At 33.4% G+C, this 19,314-nt stretch overlaps 3 protein-coding genes across 4 annotated transcripts; all 3 read right to left on the reverse strand.

The window, feature by feature from the left end:
- Positions 1–338: 338 nt before the first annotated feature.
- On the reverse strand, positions 339–6,069 carry LOC7493963 (uncharacterized). Of its 2 annotated transcripts, none has more exons than XM_002307682.4 (12): positions 5,019–6,069; positions 4,536–4,771; positions 4,262–4,319; positions 3,589–3,710; positions 3,308–3,494; positions 2,932–3,202; positions 2,698–2,822; positions 2,509–2,578; positions 2,335–2,425; positions 1,889–2,233; positions 1,594–1,812; positions 339–1,249 (listed from the first exon to the last, which is right to left on the reverse strand). In XM_002307682.4, the coding sequence occupies exons 1-12, from the start codon at positions 5,110–5,112 to the stop codon at positions 785–787; spliced, it is 2,283 nt and encodes a 760-aa protein (XP_002307718.2). In that variant the 5' UTR covers positions 5,113–6,069; the 3' UTR covers positions 339–784. The 2 variants fall into 2 exon arrangements, with proteins under 2 accessions (XP_002307718.2, XP_024456250.1); XM_024600482.2 differs by having other exon boundaries at positions 3,586–3,710.
- A 6,319-nt stretch (positions 6,070–12,388) lies between these two features.
- LOC7493964 (gibberellin-regulated protein 11) lies at positions 12,389–13,417 on the reverse strand. The gene is made up of 3 exons (XM_002307683.4): positions 13,234–13,417; positions 13,082–13,124; positions 12,389–12,978 (listed from the first exon to the last, which is right to left on the reverse strand). The coding sequence occupies exons 1-3, from the start codon at positions 13,303–13,305 to the stop codon at positions 12,797–12,799; spliced, it is 297 nt and encodes a 98-aa protein (XP_002307719.1). The 5' UTR covers positions 13,306–13,417; the 3' UTR covers positions 12,389–12,796.
- Positions 13,418–15,950: 2,533 nt separating this feature from the next.
- Positions 15,951–16,972, reverse strand: LOC7493965 (gibberellin-regulated protein 1). The gene is made up of 3 exons (XM_002307684.4): positions 16,730–16,972; positions 16,549–16,591; positions 15,951–16,324 (listed from the first exon to the last, which is right to left on the reverse strand). The coding sequence occupies exons 1-3, from the start codon at positions 16,811–16,813 to the stop codon at positions 16,143–16,145; spliced, it is 309 nt and encodes a 102-aa protein (XP_002307720.1). The 5' UTR covers positions 16,814–16,972; the 3' UTR covers positions 15,951–16,142.
- Positions 16,973–19,314: the final 2,342 nt, after the last annotated feature.

Consider the following 19,314-nt stretch of genomic DNA (forward strand, 5'->3'; position numbering starts at 1 on the left):
CTGCCAATAATCTAGCAAACACAACATTATGAAAAAGTTAAATCCTGAATTCTAAATAGGAATAAATGCTCTCTGACAGCATGCCCAGTCCCTATAAGCTCGAGATATTTTTAGAAAATTAGAACTAGGTTTTTTTTAATGGTAAAATAATATAGTTTGAAAAAAATTGATAAAATAGTATATCGTGGTTAAAAAATATAACATTTCAAAAAACAATTATGAAATTTAGCACAAATATTAAAATAAAAAGAAAAAAATAAAAATCCTGGAAGTAAATTAAAGCTTTGATTATAACATTATTTGTATCATATATGAACGATATGAATTGAAGAACAGCATTAAAAAAAAATCACCAAAAGTAAGTAATTTGAATGTTGAGTTTTCTAATTACATGTACTAATTATTTTTCAAACTATATTATTTTATCAATCTAAAAAAAAAACCGCGGTAATAAGCAAAAACCATAAGCTAGCTTACAGGATTGAGGGTACTCAAAAGAGACAACGACATTCTACAATTTCCCTTCTATTTAAATTTTCTTTGAAAATGATCGAGATGTACTACATGTACTTGTGAAAAGGCGACAGTACTAAACGTCGTCACCACTTTATCAGCTAACCTCCCCTGCCTGCTGTCCTCCCCATTTCAATTTAACACCCAAGGATAACTTTGATGTTCATTCCCCATTTGATGGTGCCGAGGAATCACAGGTATTAACACACAGAATAAAATTATCTCACTGCTCATCTGATAGACAACAGCCTTCAGCCATCCCATTCCCATTTCATAGGCTCTCGTTACAGAGTAATTGCAATGGCAGTGCACCACCAGTTCGAAACCCACCTCCAGTTTCTTCATAAACAGAAGAGAGATGGTGGTCTTGTCTTCTGACCCTAGCATGAGGCAATGTAGTAATGGTCATAAGCTGCTGCTGCTGAGAGATTTGAGCGTGCTTGGGACCAATTGCTTCTTGAGATGACGAAGTAGGGATGATGGTTTGGGCGAATGATATCTGTGCAGGCGAGTCTTGCCTTCCATTTTGCCAGTTTGGAAATTGAGTCATAGCAGTGGAATTTCCAAGAGTCCTATATTGAGCTGCTGCTAACTGAGCTGCCCAAAGCCGGTTTTGTTGGTGCTGCAGCTGCTGCTGTTGTTGGCTCTGTTTCTGTTGCTGCTTTGTGAAGCCCGTAGGACTTGCACGAGTACCACAGTACAAGTGGCCAAGGTAGGAGGGTTGTTGAATCTGGGCCTAGATCAAGAATTGCGCCATAAGTTGGCATATGACTCGAAAGGCAACTCAGTAACTCAATCAGGATTTGACTAAATCATGTATAGATGTAGTAGAATTTAGTGTGAATTTGGAGACCACAGATAACTCAGAAAAGGGTAAGGAAAAAATAAGATCATGTTGAAAATAAGATCACCGATTGGCTGGCTCCCTACGTTCACTGAAACTACACTTCCACGGCATCCCCATTTAATGGATGTAATATTGACTAGAATTGTGGGAGAGTTTCAAAACCATCTGTTCAATTTGTTGTTGAGTCATCAATGTAAATGCATACATGCAATCTAAGAGGCAAGGATAAAAACCTGCTGTGCTGCTGCAGGCTGATCAGGGTGAGATGAGGATGAGTAATATGTTTGGGACATAGGGAAAGGCACGAGTGTGGAATGTTGCTGTTGCAAATGTGAGTGCAGGTAAGGAAATTGCAGCTGAGCCGATTGTTCAGACCTCTTTCCAACCCCACTGGAACTGTTATTAGCTTCTAAGCCGCTCCCGTCAGCTGACAAGGACAAGAAATTGAAAGTCTGCAAGAGAGTACAAATTGATGAAAACCAGTTAGAAAATATTAAACCATAGCTAAATCGACATAGCTAAATTTACCTGCTTCTGAGAATTGTGCACCCCAGATGCTGATGAAGTCTGTGGCTGATCTTGGAGTGTTCTCTGTAGAAGAGTACCCATTTCAACTTGATTTGAATTCTTGTCGACCATGTTAATTATGGCTCTAGCAGATGTAGCTCCATTCAAACCATTCCTGTTGCCATTGAAGTCGTTCATTGTCATGAATGCACCTTGCCTTAATATATCCTGTGGCCTCGGTTGATTCAGATGTAGTGGCAAGCTGTCTTTGCTCTCTGGAATTTGTAAAACCCGAATGAGATGACTTATGTAAACATGAGTTGTGGACCTCTTCAATGATCTTTTATCGGTGCTGACTTTAGAAACCTGTACAAGTCATAGTCCGTAAGATAAACCGGTCATTAAGTTTTGAGCAACCAATTCATGTGGGCAAGAGAAATAATCATTAGACTCAAGTCTTCCATCACCTTTCCAATAGACGAACAATTCTGGAATGAATTGGGCCTGGTAGCACCAAGAGCAGTATCCATCCAAGAAGGAAATTTGGTGGCAGAGGATCTGAGATAGGGAAAACTGAATGACAAATTGCAAAGGCATGGATGCTGTAAATGCACAAGATCAAAGGCATGGAAGAAAATTACTGTGATGAAGAACCATGATTGCATGCACCACTTGATACAGTTGAAGACAAACCTGGCCACAATGCTGGACCTTCAAATGAAAAAAAAATCAATTATTTAATGTAGTCATAAACATGACAAAAATAATCTAATATCAAAGCTATTTCAAGTACATATGAGATGATAATTTCCCAGGAGCAGAAGTTTTACCATTGTTCTTGGATTGACAGATTGTATGCCGTTGATCTAGTTGACTTACAGTTGTTGTCAGCCCCAATGCAATGTCTGGCTTTCTCTCAAGTGAGGTCTCCAACCGTGTGGAGTGCTTCACTTTGCTGCAAGCCCAAAAAATGTAACGAATAAATAAACAAATGCCTTGAAGCTATAAATAAAGCAATGTATTTAACATAACCACCAAATGAAAAAGGAAAAAGAAAAGCATACGGAGTATTTCGGTATTGCTCAGGGGCAATGAAAAGATTGATAGAATTGCACAATGACTTTAGCTCCTCCTGTTTAGCCAAAATAGGGGGCAGATTCATTTGAGTAGCACGACTGCCTAATTCACCTTGGATTTTATCAGTGGGCAGATAAGGTCGTTCTTGAGCACCAGGCTTGTTCAAATAATCAACTCTAGGAGTTTCGTCAAGCAATGTTTTCTCAGCAGCCTCGTCAATTCTCCGGAGGGAAATTAGATTCAAGTCCTCTTTTACAGCTACAGAATTCCATAAACAACATACTTACAACACAAAAAGTACAACAACAAAAAATGGAGAAAAATAACAAAAAGAATCTTCAAAATCAGGGGAATTAGTCTCACTGGGCTCTTGCAATGTTGAAGGACTTGCATCCAAAGAAGTATTATCCAATTTACAGTCATTTTTAGGTTCTTCGTTGTCAGTGAACATTCCTGCCAAAGAATATAAGGTCTCCACAACTTCTTCCTCGTCTTTGGTTATTGGCCCACGGACACTCTGTTCTCTGGACCAGTCTGGGCTTGGTTGTTTCTACAAAAGCATTTTTTGCTTTATATAAATTAAAGTGCTTAATGCAAAAGGAACTGGAACTTAAGAACTGAAACTGGGATCTAGATATAACCACATTCAGTCTCGATTTCTTTAAACCATCCCTTTTGGAAGATTCCACTCCACTGTTAGGGTGGTTCAGCTTCTTTGAATCAGGAACATGTGGAGAGATAGATTCGCGATTGCGCTTCTTCATGGCTGAGAATGAAAATGGTCATATATCCACAGAATTAATGCCACCAAAATCGTGAAGAACTGATATTTAATTTATTGCTTATTCAGGAAAAGAGAAATGAAAGAAACTTTTCTGATTCATAAAAAAGCTGAAAGTATCTCCCTCGGAAAAGCAAGCTTGAGAATATTAAAGAACAAAAAGAAAATCCCAAACACAATAATATAAAAAACTAATTGAAAAGATTCGATACAACATGAAAGTGGAAGCATCAACATAATAAATAGAATTAAAAAGGGCAACACAGAGAATCTTGCTTCCATAAAAAGAAAAGAAAAGGCACAAAGCTCCAGTTTTGCTTCAGCTCTAATCCAAAATTCACTATGCCAAAAACAAAACAAAACCATCCGGAAAAAAAAAATGAAAAAAGAAAAAAAAGAAGAAACTTCCAAGAAATACCCACCACCAAAAAACACTTGATATCAAAAACCAGACATCCAACCAAATAGCCAAAAACCCCACCAAGAAAAATGAAAAAGCATTCAATTTCTGAATTGACAAACGAAACAGCACACACCTGACCGTAGCTTCCTTGGAACAGTTGCATGATCAACACCATCGCAATCATCCAAAAACTGCTTTGGAATTCAACCAAAACATTAGAAAAGAAAACGAAATTATGAAGTGAAATTCGTACAGCAAAAAAAAAAGTAAAATTCAAACAGGAATCTAATTAGTGAAAAGAAAAAAAAAAGAAATTAACAAGTAAAATCCGTACACAAAAAAAAAAGTAAACTTCAAACAGGAAACTAATTAATGAAAAGCAACTAACTCATAATTAATGGACTTACCTTTCTGGGAAGCTTGAATCTTTTGTTGCTTGTACTAACAACACCAATAAAAGTAGACGGTGCTTGAACTTCTTTGTCAGACTCCTCACAACCACCACCACCACCCATCTCACACTTCTTTTCTTTCTCCACCTCGTAACTACAACTCCCTTTATTAATATTATTATTAACAGCACTCAATCTTTTAATTCTCTTCGATTTCTCCAAAGAAACAACAAAGTCACCACCATTCGAACCTTGAAAAAATCATAAAAAATAAGAGACCAGATACTTCTACTAGGAATAGCTAACAAAGCAGAGAGCATGGAATCATAGACACGCATTATCAGTGGAACTCTTATCACAAAATCAGAATATGAATAAAACAGATAACGACAAATCTTCATTTGGGGTTTTGTTTATTTGTTTTTAAGTAAAAGACATGAATTTTTTTTCCTTGGGGACCAGAAATAATTAAATTTGAAATTTAGAAAAAGAAATCACCAGAGAGAAGCTTGTGTCCAGATTGCTTAATCTGTTGTCTTGAGAACCGACTGGCTCTTGGCCTCACGTCTTTACTCTTGTCCATTTCTATCATCTTTTAATCATTTTAACACACTAACACCACCACCACCACCACCAGCAGCTCTACTTCTGCTTCCTCAAAAACCAAAAAAATCCAGCCAGAATAAGCCAAACCCAGATCTTTTCTTATCGTTGCTACTGTCTTTCTCTTCACAATTTAAGCTTCTTCAATGGAACAAATACAAGTTAGATAACATTGACTATTGAGAGGAATACTGAAGGGGAGAGAGAGGGAGAGAGAGAGAGAGAGTTTTTGGTGTATTAGTTAGTAAGCGAAATGCAAGGCTGAAAGAACCGAAAAAATGGCATTTGGGTTTTTTGTTTTTGTTCCAAAGAAAGAGAAAGTTAATCAATTTAGTAGCCAGATATCTCTCCGCTTCTCTCTGTCTCTCTTTATCTTGAAGAGCAGAGGATCTCTGTTTCTCTCGGAGAAGATGGAGATGAAGATAAGAGATAGAGAGAAATATAGCCGAGACAAAAAGCAAGAAAAGCCAAATAAAAATAATAAAAATAAAAAGAAGAAGAAGAAGAAACAGAAAAGTAATTCGTTTCCTCGTGTTTAGAGAATCAGGTTCTTCTTCGTGAAATAAAGCACACACAAGACACGAACAAAGAACAAAGAAAGAGAAAAAATGGGACACCAAAAGAAAGTCTCAAAGCAGAAAGAAGGAGCAGAGCAAGCAAAAGGCAAAGCTCTTGAAAATTTTAAAGAGTGGGTGGATCTCACTCCTAAAACTTCTCCTTCATTACAATTAACATTAGCCCATCAATGCCACCAATCTCTCCTACACTACTCTACACACAATATCGTACCTAGCCTCCATTTCAAAAATCATCACTCCTTTCACTCAAGCCATAAAAGAAATGGGAAATGGGAAATGCGAGTAACAAGTAACAACCTTTAAATTCGAAGGAAAATCGAAGCTTTGGGCACACTAAAATCCTCTTCGTTAAAGCTTCACTTGAGAAAACGTCTTCTCTTACTTCCAGCATTCCTTTATACACACTCCCAATTCTCTTGTAATTCCCAATCTCAACGGTTTCTATTCTCTACTCATCCGAAACCGTCCGATCAGTAGACTTGGGCTACTTACACGTGTCTGCCACATCGGATTTAATATGCCCCCATCGTTTTCTTGTCGCTCCCTGACACTCTGGAACTTTATTCTCTAAGGCTACGGAAAACCTTAATTTAGTCCCCAAAGTTTTTAAATTATTAATGATTAGGTTAATTTTGATATCTTTGATGAAAATATTTCATTTGAATGACTCTTGAAGAGGTAATCTTGTCTAGAATTTTTAATTTGATTGGTTTTGGGACAATATTGACAATATCAAAAGATTTAGGGATCGGTAGATAATGAGGGTAGCAGTTTGGGGCTAAATTGAGGGTTCCTCGATCAAATAATCAACGCACCTGATTCACTGAAAAATGAGACTTTTGATTCATCGATCAACGGTTACTATTGAAAAGGTCAAATACAATAGACACGTGGCACTGCAGTATGTCCGTACGAGCGATCAGTCTGTTTCTACTGTAAGAAAAAGAAATATACTGTATAAATTATCGGCCTTTCTACGAATTTTAGATACTAAAAAGGCCTGAATTCAGTCGCTGGTTTCTGATCTGACCCACACGCAACAGAATTTGAAGGGAGTGAAGCGTGAGGTGAATTCACGCGCTGTGGAGAGAATTCGTGTTCGCTACTGAGAGAAAGAAGACGGGGGGTTCTAGAAAAAGGGAGCGCTCACGAGGGAGTGGAGGTGTTTTAGAATCGGCGATTAATCGACGTTGATGTGGAAAATGGTAATGCGTGCAGTGATGATGATTCGATGCTGTGCGTCTCAGCGTGGCATCGGGTCATGAATTATGCGTGACTTCCATTTCTTTTAATTTGGTAAGTTTAACTTGAAATGACAGAAATAACCCCAGATGATAATTCTGTTTTCGCATAAGAACGACTACATAACACACAAAAGGATTCAACCACTTACGTAGTGCGAATTATATGTTTTTATTTTTTATAAAAAAATTATATATATAGATTTTTTTTAATATGTTTTTATAATTTAAAAGATTTAAGTTTCAATAAAAAAATTATGTATATATATAATTAAATAAATTAAGAATTATGTGTGTGAATAAATAAGTAAAAAATCATTAACGATATCTAAAAATAAAACTTAAAAATTTCAAAAGATATATGTAGATCAAGACATTTGATCTCAAAAGACAGGATATTTATCTGGTTATATTTGCTGAATTTATTAATTAAAATAATTTTATCATTCAAGTAAACGATAATAGAAATAGAAACACAAATCAAATTGATCGAATAAAATAAAAAGAGAAAAATCACCATGCAAGGCTGCATATATTAAAAATATTATCTAAAAATATTTTTTTATTTTCAAAATATAAAATTCATCTATACAAAAGATAAAAAATATATAGAAAAATTTAAAAAAAATCTATAAATGTAAATACATAACTAAAGAAATAATCATTATTTAAAATAAGCTCTCCAAACAAAATAAAAAAGAGAATAGGTACTAATTTAAATATATTAAAAATATTTAGAGAGAAAAACATCAAAAACAATTAATTTTTTTATGAAAAAAAAAATTTGAAAAAAAAAAACAAAGGTCAGGTGTGGTGGGCCTGGCAAGTCAGCCCGCCTAACCTATTTTATCAGGGCCCACGCACAAGCCTTCCCCGGCAAGCAAGCGCGATTCGGCCTTTAATTTTTTTGCTTGCAACTAGGTGATTTGACCCAAATTTTTTTGAAAAAAAATCACACGACGCATCATCTATTGAAGCAGATGACACGTTGTCTAATTTGCTCAAATTTCAGTCATCACAATGACCGGAAAATCGAGGCTTAAATTATTTTTTATTCAAAAACTCATTTTCAACTCATGTATGACACAAAACACTTATAAAATATCGTAATAATAGTGATAAATCTATATATGACCTCAAAAAACCACTTTAAAAACTGAAATAACCCCAAAATAAAAAATTAACCCAAGCTCATATATGTTTTTTCATGAACTTTAAAGCTAGACAAAAGATCTAATATGAACTCTAATCGTTAAATTAAATCATTTGACACAAATATCATCTATTTTTGTGATCTAAATCATTGTCAATAATACTTTTCTTTCTCTACAGCTGAAATCTGGTGATCTCTCTCTCCTTTCTCAATTAGGGATGAAAAAAAAAATAAAAAAGTTTATCAAAATTAGATTGGAAAAATATTGAGGTACCGAAGTTGTATAATTTATGTGATTGTTGAAGTTCAAGTACCGATGTGCATATTTTGTGAAACTCGTGACACACCTTGCAAGTTTGACGTTTTTTCATTTCGATCTCTCTTCTTGTAATCTCAATCCTTAGAACAAATCAAAATTAATTGGTCTTCAGTTAGAACTAAATCGCTAGAAAAAAAATTGAGAATCAAATTAAAAAAATAAAAAGAAATTACACAACTCATCCACAACAATTTGTAAAATGATGAACAATTGAACCTTGCATAGTAAAATACTGGGGCCTTTTAAAGTTATACTTAATTGCATAGTTTTTTATTTAATTTTAGTGATAATTCGTAATTGAATCTGCTCTTGAATAATTCAGATGACCATCTCAACTCGGTCAAACATGATTAACTCAATTGTTTTTTTTTTTTTTTTGTAGAAATCCGGCGAGTGGGATCCCAGTATTCATCATTTACGGCTATAACTACCAATGATTCTAATCTCATTCGCTCTCATAACTTTTGTTTTTCAGTGTCAGTGTGAGTCGAGCAAAATATATAATCGGTGGTGTTCTTCTCAATCTCTACGCATTTCACCGCTCCACTGTAAATTCCCTTGGCTCCTGCCATCCTATAGCTTGGTGGTTTCCATCGTCTATCCGGCCAGTATTGAGCCCTGAAATCTGATGGCGAATTTAAAAGGCCACCTACAAACATGGTGTATTGATTTTATTTTATTTTATTATATTAGCGTTACCTTGGAGACAATTAAAAAAAGAAAAGAAAAAAAAAAGAGCAGCGGTAGTTGATAAAGGCACATAGGCATGGCATAGTAGTTAGTAGTTGCATTATCTGATAGGCTGGACATGGGTGCGGTTAAATGATACAGTGACGAGATTGCAGATGTCCAGTGTTATAGGGCAACGTAGCAAATAAATGGCAAGTGGGCCTTGCTTGTATGGGGCTTAGAAGGTTTATGATACTTAGTTATGTGATCGCGTCACAGAATTGATAAATTTTTTTTATATAAAATAAAAAATAAATATATAAATTTTTAATTTTTTTTATTATAAATCAAAAGGCATATGAGTTATTTGTATCAATAAATATAAAAAACAAAGTGTTGACGTGTTTATTCGACTCGTCTAGCTGCAGGTTCAATGATTTTTTTTCCAATGCAAAAGAATTAATGTGTAGCTGTTATTAATATATTTTTTTACATCGAGTAAAAATATAATAGTGAATCATAAAATCGATATTTACATATAATAAAATGTAATAAAAATTATATGTATTAATAAAGATATGTAAGATTTCAAATTAATTTTTAACGTAGTCGAAAAAAAACAATATTGCAATCGCTACAGTGAAACATCATTTTCCTAGTATGTCAATAAATTCCTAAAAATGAAAATGTAAAGAAAAAAACATTAAAAAGCAAATCATAAAAGAAAAAAAATAAACAAAAAAAATGGTATAAATAGGCTAAGTGAAAAAAGAAAAGGAATAATATTTTTTCTAGAAATAAAGTGTAAATAAAAAATAAAAAAACATTAAATTCTTGAACATGACATGCAAGTTGTATTTTTTCTTGAAAAATATACCTGGTATGCAGGGTGCTCCAATGTACTTTTTTACATGAAAAATTAAAAGTGTTATTTGAAAAGCCTATGCAATCATCTAACTAAATAAATCATTAACTATTTTATGTAAGTAAAAAAAGTTGTTAACAGTAACCATAAAAAACATTATGAAATGCCAAACACATCAAAAAAAATACAAGGAATGGACACCTGCTAACATGATGGACACATATAAAAAAAACAAAAAAAAAACCTCGATTAAACCCAACAGGTAACTCGGGTGACCAAATCAAACACATGACCTAGAAAATGAAATTGGGATAGCCCCTTAAATAGCAAAGAAAAAAAATACTGGCAATTTTTTTTATAAAAAAAATGCTTTAAAAAATATCAAAGTTAACCTGAACTAATCTTTTAGATCTATGACCTGGGTCATGAGATTACGGTGACCCAATTACAAACAAATCTGAAAAAACAAAGAAACAAAATTCTTGACCAAGCAAACATCGAGGCATGAAATTCAGGAAGAGTCAATAAAAAAAACAATACAAAACAAAATAAATAGCAATTAAAAGAATGAGGACTAAATTTATATAAAAACCAATTAAAATTAAATGTGAAGGGAAAATTTAAATGAAATTAAATATTTAGGGATGAAATTGAAAAAAAATCAATTAAAAAAATAATAATTAAAAAAATTGGCACTGAATTTGACATAAAAATTCAATGAAAATAAATAATCAAGGATAGAATCAATGAAAAATAAATAAATCAAGAAAATGATTGAAAATCAAAATAATAATAATTAAAATAATGGAGACTAAATTTAATAAAAAAAAACTAACAACATCAAACAATTAGAGATAAAATTTAAAATAAAATTAAGTTAGAAACAATCAATATAAATAAAATAATTACAATTAAAAATAAATTACCAAATCAAAAGAAAAAAATTATATAACCAATTCAACCCATACGGTATAGAATTTTAATTAATATTGTTTGTCTTAGTTTCATGGGGCTCAGGCTTCCGAAGAATACAGTAACAGTTGATGCAAATAACGCTTTGATTACCCGAGCTAGGGGTTACTGGCTAGCGAATAGAAAGTTAACGTGCAATATACACACATTGTAAAGTCAAAGAGTGGTTAACTACATGGCTCATGGTAAAAGCTTGGGTGGTGGCTCATGCTAAAAGCTTGGGATCAAGAAGTTTGTTCTTTCTGTGGTCTCAGGTTCGAGCCCTGTGGTTGGTCATATGATGACCACTGGAGGCTTACATGGTCGTTAATTTCAGGGCCTGTGAAATTAGTCAAGGTACGCGCAAGCTGGTCCGGACACCCACGTTAAAAAAAAATAAAATTGGTTAACTAGTTTTGAATTAACTAAAAACCCTGTTGATCGATGCTCAGTGACCTACCATTGGATTTATATCTGACTTTGTACTTGATCTGATTGGATCTACGCATGCTCGCTCGACTGATTTAATTTTTCTGGGCCTTTGAGAAAAAAAGGGTTTGTACAGTGACAATGGTCCTTCATCACAGAGTTGTTGGGAGTTGGGACGTAGATCAGTAGCTGTGCGGTTGTTAATGGAGGCTGTGTCAAACAATTCAGATCCAAACCTGTCACCTAGCTTGGTCCAAGCATTAGAATATCAAATTCCAAATCATTGTTGAGAGCCTCCAATTTGAAGGGTTTTTTTTTTTCCTGGTACAATGACTTTCATGAATGCAAATAATCTGTGAATTTCCATTCTCAGCATATTGCGAGGGAAAAGCAGTGTCAAGAAAGTGGAAGGAGAAGCCCTTGGCATTCTGTTGAAGATCACGAGCCTGTGACCACTGATCGTATTCTCACTGTCATTTTCATGCTGTCAATTTTTAATTTTTTCCTGCAACTTTTCTTTTCTCTGGGCAGACCCTTTTTCCGTCCTGTTTTCGTGTTTGATGATGCAATCATTAAAAAAATCATTTAGGAATGTAGTTAAAATCATAACCCTTTAAATTTTATTTTTTTATTAAATTTTTTTATATTTTCAAATGATTTTGAAGAGCTAATTTTAAAAATAATTTTTAAAAAATAAAAAAAATATTATTTTGATGCATTTCTAAATAAAAAACACTTTAAACTGCAACTATTAGAACAATCCCAAACAAACCCTAAATCAACACAGCTAGTAATAAATACGCAGAATCAATCTATCATAAATGTGAGAAAAAATCTCTTGATATTTAATTATATATAAAAATCATTTAAAAAATATAAATTTAATGTTTTTTTAAAATAAATATACTTTTAAAACACATATAAACATAATTTTCTCAAAAAAAAAAAACTTCTCTTAAAAGAAAATGATATGCCCATATTTTCTTTTCTCCACTTTTGTCTTACAACTTGCAGGCCCAATGGACCAATATAGGAAAAGAATAAAATTGGTCTTCCACGCTTGTACAATGCCGATTCCCATTCATAAATTAACATGGTCCCCCATCATTGCTGGGAAAATTTCTGACTAGATATAACCAGGCCCAAGAAAAATACAAACTATGTAATTGGATTTTCTTGAATTATGCTCTCCCCTTCAAAACATGCAGTGGAAATGATTTCTATGCATAAAAAGTATCTCCACCCTTTTCTTTTCTTTTCCTCTTCTTTTTACAGAAAGCTACACCATATACCAAAAATAAATAAATAAAGTTAAATCCACAAATATATTCAATGCTTATCTTCCCGTCCTCGTTCTAGTAATTCTTTATTATGTTTTTTTGTATGAACGTGGTTGTTTTGTGCATCCTTATTCAGGTAATTGCAATCTCCATGGTATTAAAGCGGCAGCAGGATGGCCAAAAGCTGTTCAAGGGCACTTGTGCTGGCCATGGTGAGTTGTCATGTTGCCATAGCAGGGACACACGTCATAGTTGCCAGAAGTGCCCGGAGGAACGCAGTTGCAACGAGCACAGCAGGTACCACACGCTCGGTGGCATAGGTTTGGCCTTGACGACAATTGGCACCTCACAGCACAAGCCGAAGCACAGTCTACAAGAAGAATTTGAGAAATTCATAATAAAATCTGTCGAATCAAATCAATCTCTGATTTTTTTTATAAAAAAAATCAACCCAGTGAATTTAATATATATACCTATCTGCGGGGCTGGGTCACTCTCCACCAAGCTCTTGATCACCTGGAACATAAGACAATATTTGGAGTGAATGGAGATCAAGAAATCAAACTGTAGGCAACATACAGCATGCTTCATGTGCTCAGACATGGCATTCAAAATGCTTAATTACCATATCAGATACAGCAAGGCTGAAGACGATTCCTACAAGGAGGACAGCAGCTAGAGTCTTGAAGATGGCCATTGCTTTAAGACACGACTTTAAGGTTACCTTCTTCTTCTAATGAGGTGTATTTATATGAAAGAATTCGCAAGGAGGACGGTAATAAATGGGGTGGTTGGTTTCTTGTCAAAGTAAAATTGTTGGTTCGATTAGGACTACTTAGTTTGATTGAAGTTAGGAGAATCATATGTTCGACAGAGACGACTTTGTATTTGATTATTTTTAACAATCGATTGAAGGTTTGATTACAGGGATTGTTTATTTTCATGGGATACTCTGTTTTTTAAATTGTTTTTTTATCTAAAAAATATTAAATTAATAATTTTTATAAATTTTGCAATGATTTTAAATTATTGATGTAGAAAATTTTTAAAAAATCTAAAAAAAACTGAACAGTACTTTGATAAAAACATCTCGTACGTACGTAGAGAACTGCTCCTGTGATAAATGTCAATCGCTCTATAAGTGTACAGGATTCGTTTTGGTCACTTTTACGGCTGCTTAAAGCATACGGGCGGAGCAAAAACGCAAGAAACATCTGCAGAACAGTAAAAGAGAACATCAAAAGTTTCCTTTGCCTTGGAGAAACCTCCACGCATGGTAGGAGGTTTCTCCAAGGCAAAGGAAATCTTCAGTCTTTACATATGCATCGGTACATTTTCACTGATGAAACCCTTCAAGTTTCAACGCTGAAATCACAAAGAAATATAAACAAGGAGAGTGCTGAAGATTCAAGTCTTCACCCCACTTTGCATTAGGATCAAGCTTGCTCGAGGTAATCAGCTCCTTGAACCCTATTATCTAATCTAACTCGATATTTAGCCCAAACTCTTGGTGCTGGACCTAGATGATAATTGGCCGGTAAATAACATGTCCACAACATGCCCACAAGAACATGGGCTTAGGCTATCAGCAATCGTTATAAGGCCATCAAAATCCAAAATTGGGCTGCCCTAGAGGCAGAAAATCCCGTAAGTCAGAACAAGACGGGTAAATTACATAGTACTCTAAAGTGTTTTTTATGCTATTTTTTATATAAAAAATGTTAAATTAACTATTTTAATATGATTAAGTTAAAAATATAAAATAAATATATTTTAAATAAAAAACATAACACCTAACATAACATCCCTTTGGGCTCGGGGTGCACCTCGACCCAACATTCATGCAGTGAGTTTGGATTTATTTTTTATTTTTAATAAGCTCGAGCCAAACACTCGTCGAAGATTTTTTAAGACCCACGTGCATTTCTCAATATTTTATATTGATTTAATATGTATTATTTTGAGTAGAATATAACTCAAGATATCACAATGATAAAATTATACTTTAGTCTCTTCTCTTAAAAAAACAAGATTTATAAGTTATAAATACGCAATGAATCTTACAAGTCAAAGGTTTATAATCTTTTCATTATTAATATTTTCAGCATATATATTTTCAGAGTCCATTTCTCTAAAATATCATTGCACTTTTTTTTTTATAAAGTTACTGACTTTACTATTAGAGAGTCTCCACATTCATTACAGAAGACACAGTGATGAATAGGTTATCAACTCATTACCAGTTATCAATTTTCTGGATTTTTCATATTAAATTACTAGATAGATAAAAATAAATTTAATTACTTAAATTAAAAAATCAGCAAATTATTCAATACATCAATCAATTTTTAAGCATTTTAAATTTTGAATTTTAAGACTCGTCAAAATGCAATATGATGGACAAACAATAGAGAAACATAAAGTGTGAACAACATGAAGGGTGTAATAATTAGAGCATAAGATTTACCATGTTTTGATCAGCTTCAACGAGATGGAGAACAAGAAGAGAAATCATGAAGATTGAAGCAACCAATGATTTTGAGATGGCAATGACTACAGGGATTTAGATTAACTAGAGCCCTTTGTTGATTAACTTCAAATTTTAGAGGAAGACAGCTTATTTATATCAAGGGAGTGAGGCACGGTGATGAATAGGTTGTGGCCGCTAGCTAGCTAGCTGCAGCCGCAAGAGGCAAGAGCTGCACATTCTCGGGGGTTGTACGTGTTAGATAGGAAACGAAAGGTGGCGTGCTAGTTGTTGTCGTGATTTGTCAAGAATGACAAAATCTAAATGGAGAGAGCGCAAGCATCAACGATACATGTCTTCTGAGTTATATAGAAGAACATATATAGATGTAAGATATAATTCGGAATTTGACCTAGTTTAGAATTATGATAGTTTGATTGATAAGTTAATATGCAATTTATTGAATAAATCTAAGTTAACTATTTTATTTTAAATAATATATTTTTAAAATTTTATTTTATTTTAAATTGACTTGGCCAAGTTTGCTAAATCAAATCTAATTTAACATCTAAAAATATGTATATTTCTAGAAAGATATTTTTGCTCAACATTTACACAATAAAAATGGATGTTGATATATTATTATGTGTATTATTTATTTGATGTTTAAGAAGAGACAAAATGAGTATTATATACATAATTTTGGGTTGTTCAACTATAATCAAATTAAATGTTTAGTACTGTTATATTTTTTAATTGAAAATATATTTTTATATTTCTTTTTGTTTTTAATATCAACATTTTAAAATAATTTAAAAATATCAAAAAACATGAATTTAATATTTTGTAAATAAAAAATAATTTAAAAATCAATATTAACCACGGAAAAAAAACGCTCCCCTTAAGAGATTACATATCGAAACCAAGTACAATTTTTAGATAATAGAAAACAGAGTAAAATTACAGAAACTTTATAATTAATAATAGCAGCCTGATTTTCCGGTTTACATATAAGAGCAGCATATTTTCTTGTATATTATTAAATCATGAGATGCTCGAGATTTGCTTCAAGGACACTTGCGTCTGCCGCCATGGGTAGTCAAGCTGGCGTAGCAGGGGCAAGCGTCATAGTTACCGGCCGTTCCTGGAGGCACACAGCTGCATCTTGAACAGCAAGTCCCACATGCTCTCTTGCACAGGCGTGGCCTAGATGATAACTGGCACCTCGCCTCGCAAGCGCTACCACAATCTGAGAAACGAAACCAGACGAGCATCATTAAGTATTAATGTTCTTTTTTGTTTTCAATTTTATCTCTCACTAATCAAAATATTCATAATTGCATGTTTAAACAAAAAATAATTGCAATTAAACCGAGTTTTTTTAAAAAACAAATTGTGGGGAGGTACAACTGATAGATCATATTTTAAACATTGAACCTGGCCAGTTAATTATATTATGAAGATTGAGATTACCAATTTTCGTAGGAGGGGAACTCGCAGCCAGATTTGAGTTCACCTGCATCAATACCAAGCAACATATTACTTAGATAAATGATATATAGCTAGCAAGACTTCACGTAGGTGAGCAATCAATATAAAAATTAAAGGGAAAAACAAGAAAGAAAAGAAAAGATAATTTGAAGTGAAACACTACTGTATCATGATCAGCCTCGGCAAGATGGAGAACAAGAAGAGAGAAGAAAAGTAAAGCAATCAGAAACTTGGTGATCATAGCCATTGCTAGAGAACACAAGTACTGCAACGGAGCTCACTGTCTCAAATTGAAACCTTAAACCTTGGCGTGCAAACCAAAGAGAAAGGGCCTTGGTATTTATAGCCATATGATGGTAGTAATGAATAAAGAGGCCGAGGTAGGTTTATGGAAGGATCAAATATTCTCGAAGTATTATTCCTATTTTACGCAGGGGAAAAAAGGTAGTATATAAGTATACGGTCAGTATTGAGTTTTTAGGAACGTACGAGTGGAGCAGAGCCCTCGGAATCATCTGGGATGAACGAGGAAAGGGTCGAAAGAACTCTTGTGATTCCTTAGTGGATGCTCTTACTATCAATGGCCCTGCTGGTGTATGCTACTTTTGCCTTCTCCAATTATTGTACTCGGAGATGTGGCACATCTTTCAGCATCAAAAAAGGTGAAAAGGAAATCAAAGCTGGGATGAAGATTGAGAATGCGTGAAAGACTAAAATATGGGTAATGGAACAAGGAAAATAATCGAGAGGCTCGCGTTTAATGTGATTTTAGATATATTTGTGATATAATTATTTCTATTCTGAAAATTCCACAAGATAGCAGACTAACAACTGTAGGATTGAAGAGACAAAGCTTGGAAGCAGCCACATAAACGATTTATTTGGAGTAAATTAGAGATATATATGGCTTAACATCCGACACAATCACAAATTAAGAAATTCAGATTTTTTAATTTTTAAAATTGTAATATTATGATTTGATAAATTTTGAATGTTAATAATTTTTAACTGTCATGAAAAATAATATATAAACTTGTTCAAATAATCGTTAATTAAAATAGATCTAATTAATAGAATCTAAACTAAAGAAAAATTTAAAGAAAAAATATGAAAAAAAAATTATTAAACGATATTTTTTTAGACCTAATTTGAAATCACATAACAAGCCGTGCGTCAATCTATGTCATCATTATGGTCTCGTGCCAAACTCCCGGTTCTTTTGTTGAAGTCCAATCTTTTGGGTGCCCTAGCAAAAATCTGTACTCCTGAAAGAGAAGCTGTCCCGTGCTGAATGGAGCCAAACTATCGACGTCCATGGGAGGTCATAGCTAGGTTTTAATTTAACCAGCACAAAACTTAAGTTTCTGACCAGCTGAGAGCCCAATCTTGGTTAGCCTCACTCGTTTTACCGATTCTATTTATGAAAGAAATATAAAGAAATGACAGGCAGCTATCACCTATGCACTTGAAAGCTTCTTTTAAGAACCTCCCCAGAGTGACTCCCTCCAGCTGTTCGAGATCATGGAACACAGGTGTACTGTGTTCATGCACCTGATGCCAGCACGCACGAATTACATTAATTTGGTAGGAGCCTCGAATATCATGCACAAATGTGTTTTTATTTATTTATTAATTATAGATATCCGGATCAACTTACATATACCTCGATTAATCTCTCATTATCCTAAAATTAATAATCATGTAAATTTCTAGTATTTCTGAAATTTAAAAGACTCAACCTGATAATTTTTTAAGAAAATCTAACTAATTCAGCTATATCTTTCATGTTACCGGTTTGTTTTTCTTCGAGATAGTAATGGACCACCATGGGAATTAGTTAGATAGTGAAGGTGCTTTAATAATTGTTCCTAGGCGAGTGATTTAGGATGGGATTAAGGTACATTTTGGACAATAGTTTTTAATAATAAAAGAAAAGCACGGCTCCTAAGAATGGCTTATTTATTGAGAGGTGAAATAAAATACGCAAAAATCTCACTTTCTCGTTTTTTATAGTTCATCAAATCAGCTTCACAGTCACCTTTCAACCAGACAATCGCGTATGTCTTTTTACAAAAAAATATTTAATCCTCACTGGCAAGGTATATGAGGCCAGTTAGTTTCATATCACCAAAAACAATTAGAAAAGAAAAGAAAACGAAACCACCGGGGCAAATTGTTTATTTTTTAGTTATGATTGGTTATTATCTTTATATATATATAAAACATATTTTGTCGTGGAAACGTAAACAAAAGTATAAAAATAGATATGTTTTTAGGACAGATTTTTAATGAAACTGTCATTTTAAAATGAAAAAAAGATAAGGAGACATGTTCTTCCAATCCAACCTATTTTTGTCTAATATCAATGCTATATTTACATGGCATTTTAATTCCATCTTCATGCTGTTTGAGATTTTAGTGTAAAGTATTTTTTAATATAGTTTTTTTTTTAAATAAATAATTTAATAATTTTTCAAACCAAAAATATTTTAAAAAAATATTTAAAAACAGAAATAAAAATTAATTATATCAAACACCTCCTCTCAGAAGCGATGGGAGATTTTTGACATGTAAATATATAAGTAATTGACTATGATATTATTTTAAGAAAAAAACCATTCAGGTCAAAGTTTATTTCATCAAACTATGCTATGTCGGTTACTGCTCGAAACATTTACGATTTGCAACTAATACTAATTTCTCGATTGTGATTTGTCTACTATATATATATATATATATATATATATA

This window comes from Populus trichocarpa, chromosome 5 (assembly GCF_000002775.5).
Source record: "Populus trichocarpa isolate Nisqually-1 chromosome 5, P.trichocarpa_v4.1, whole genome shotgun sequence".
NCBI classification, from domain to species: Eukaryota; Viridiplantae; Streptophyta; class Magnoliopsida; order Malpighiales; family Salicaceae; genus Populus; species Populus trichocarpa.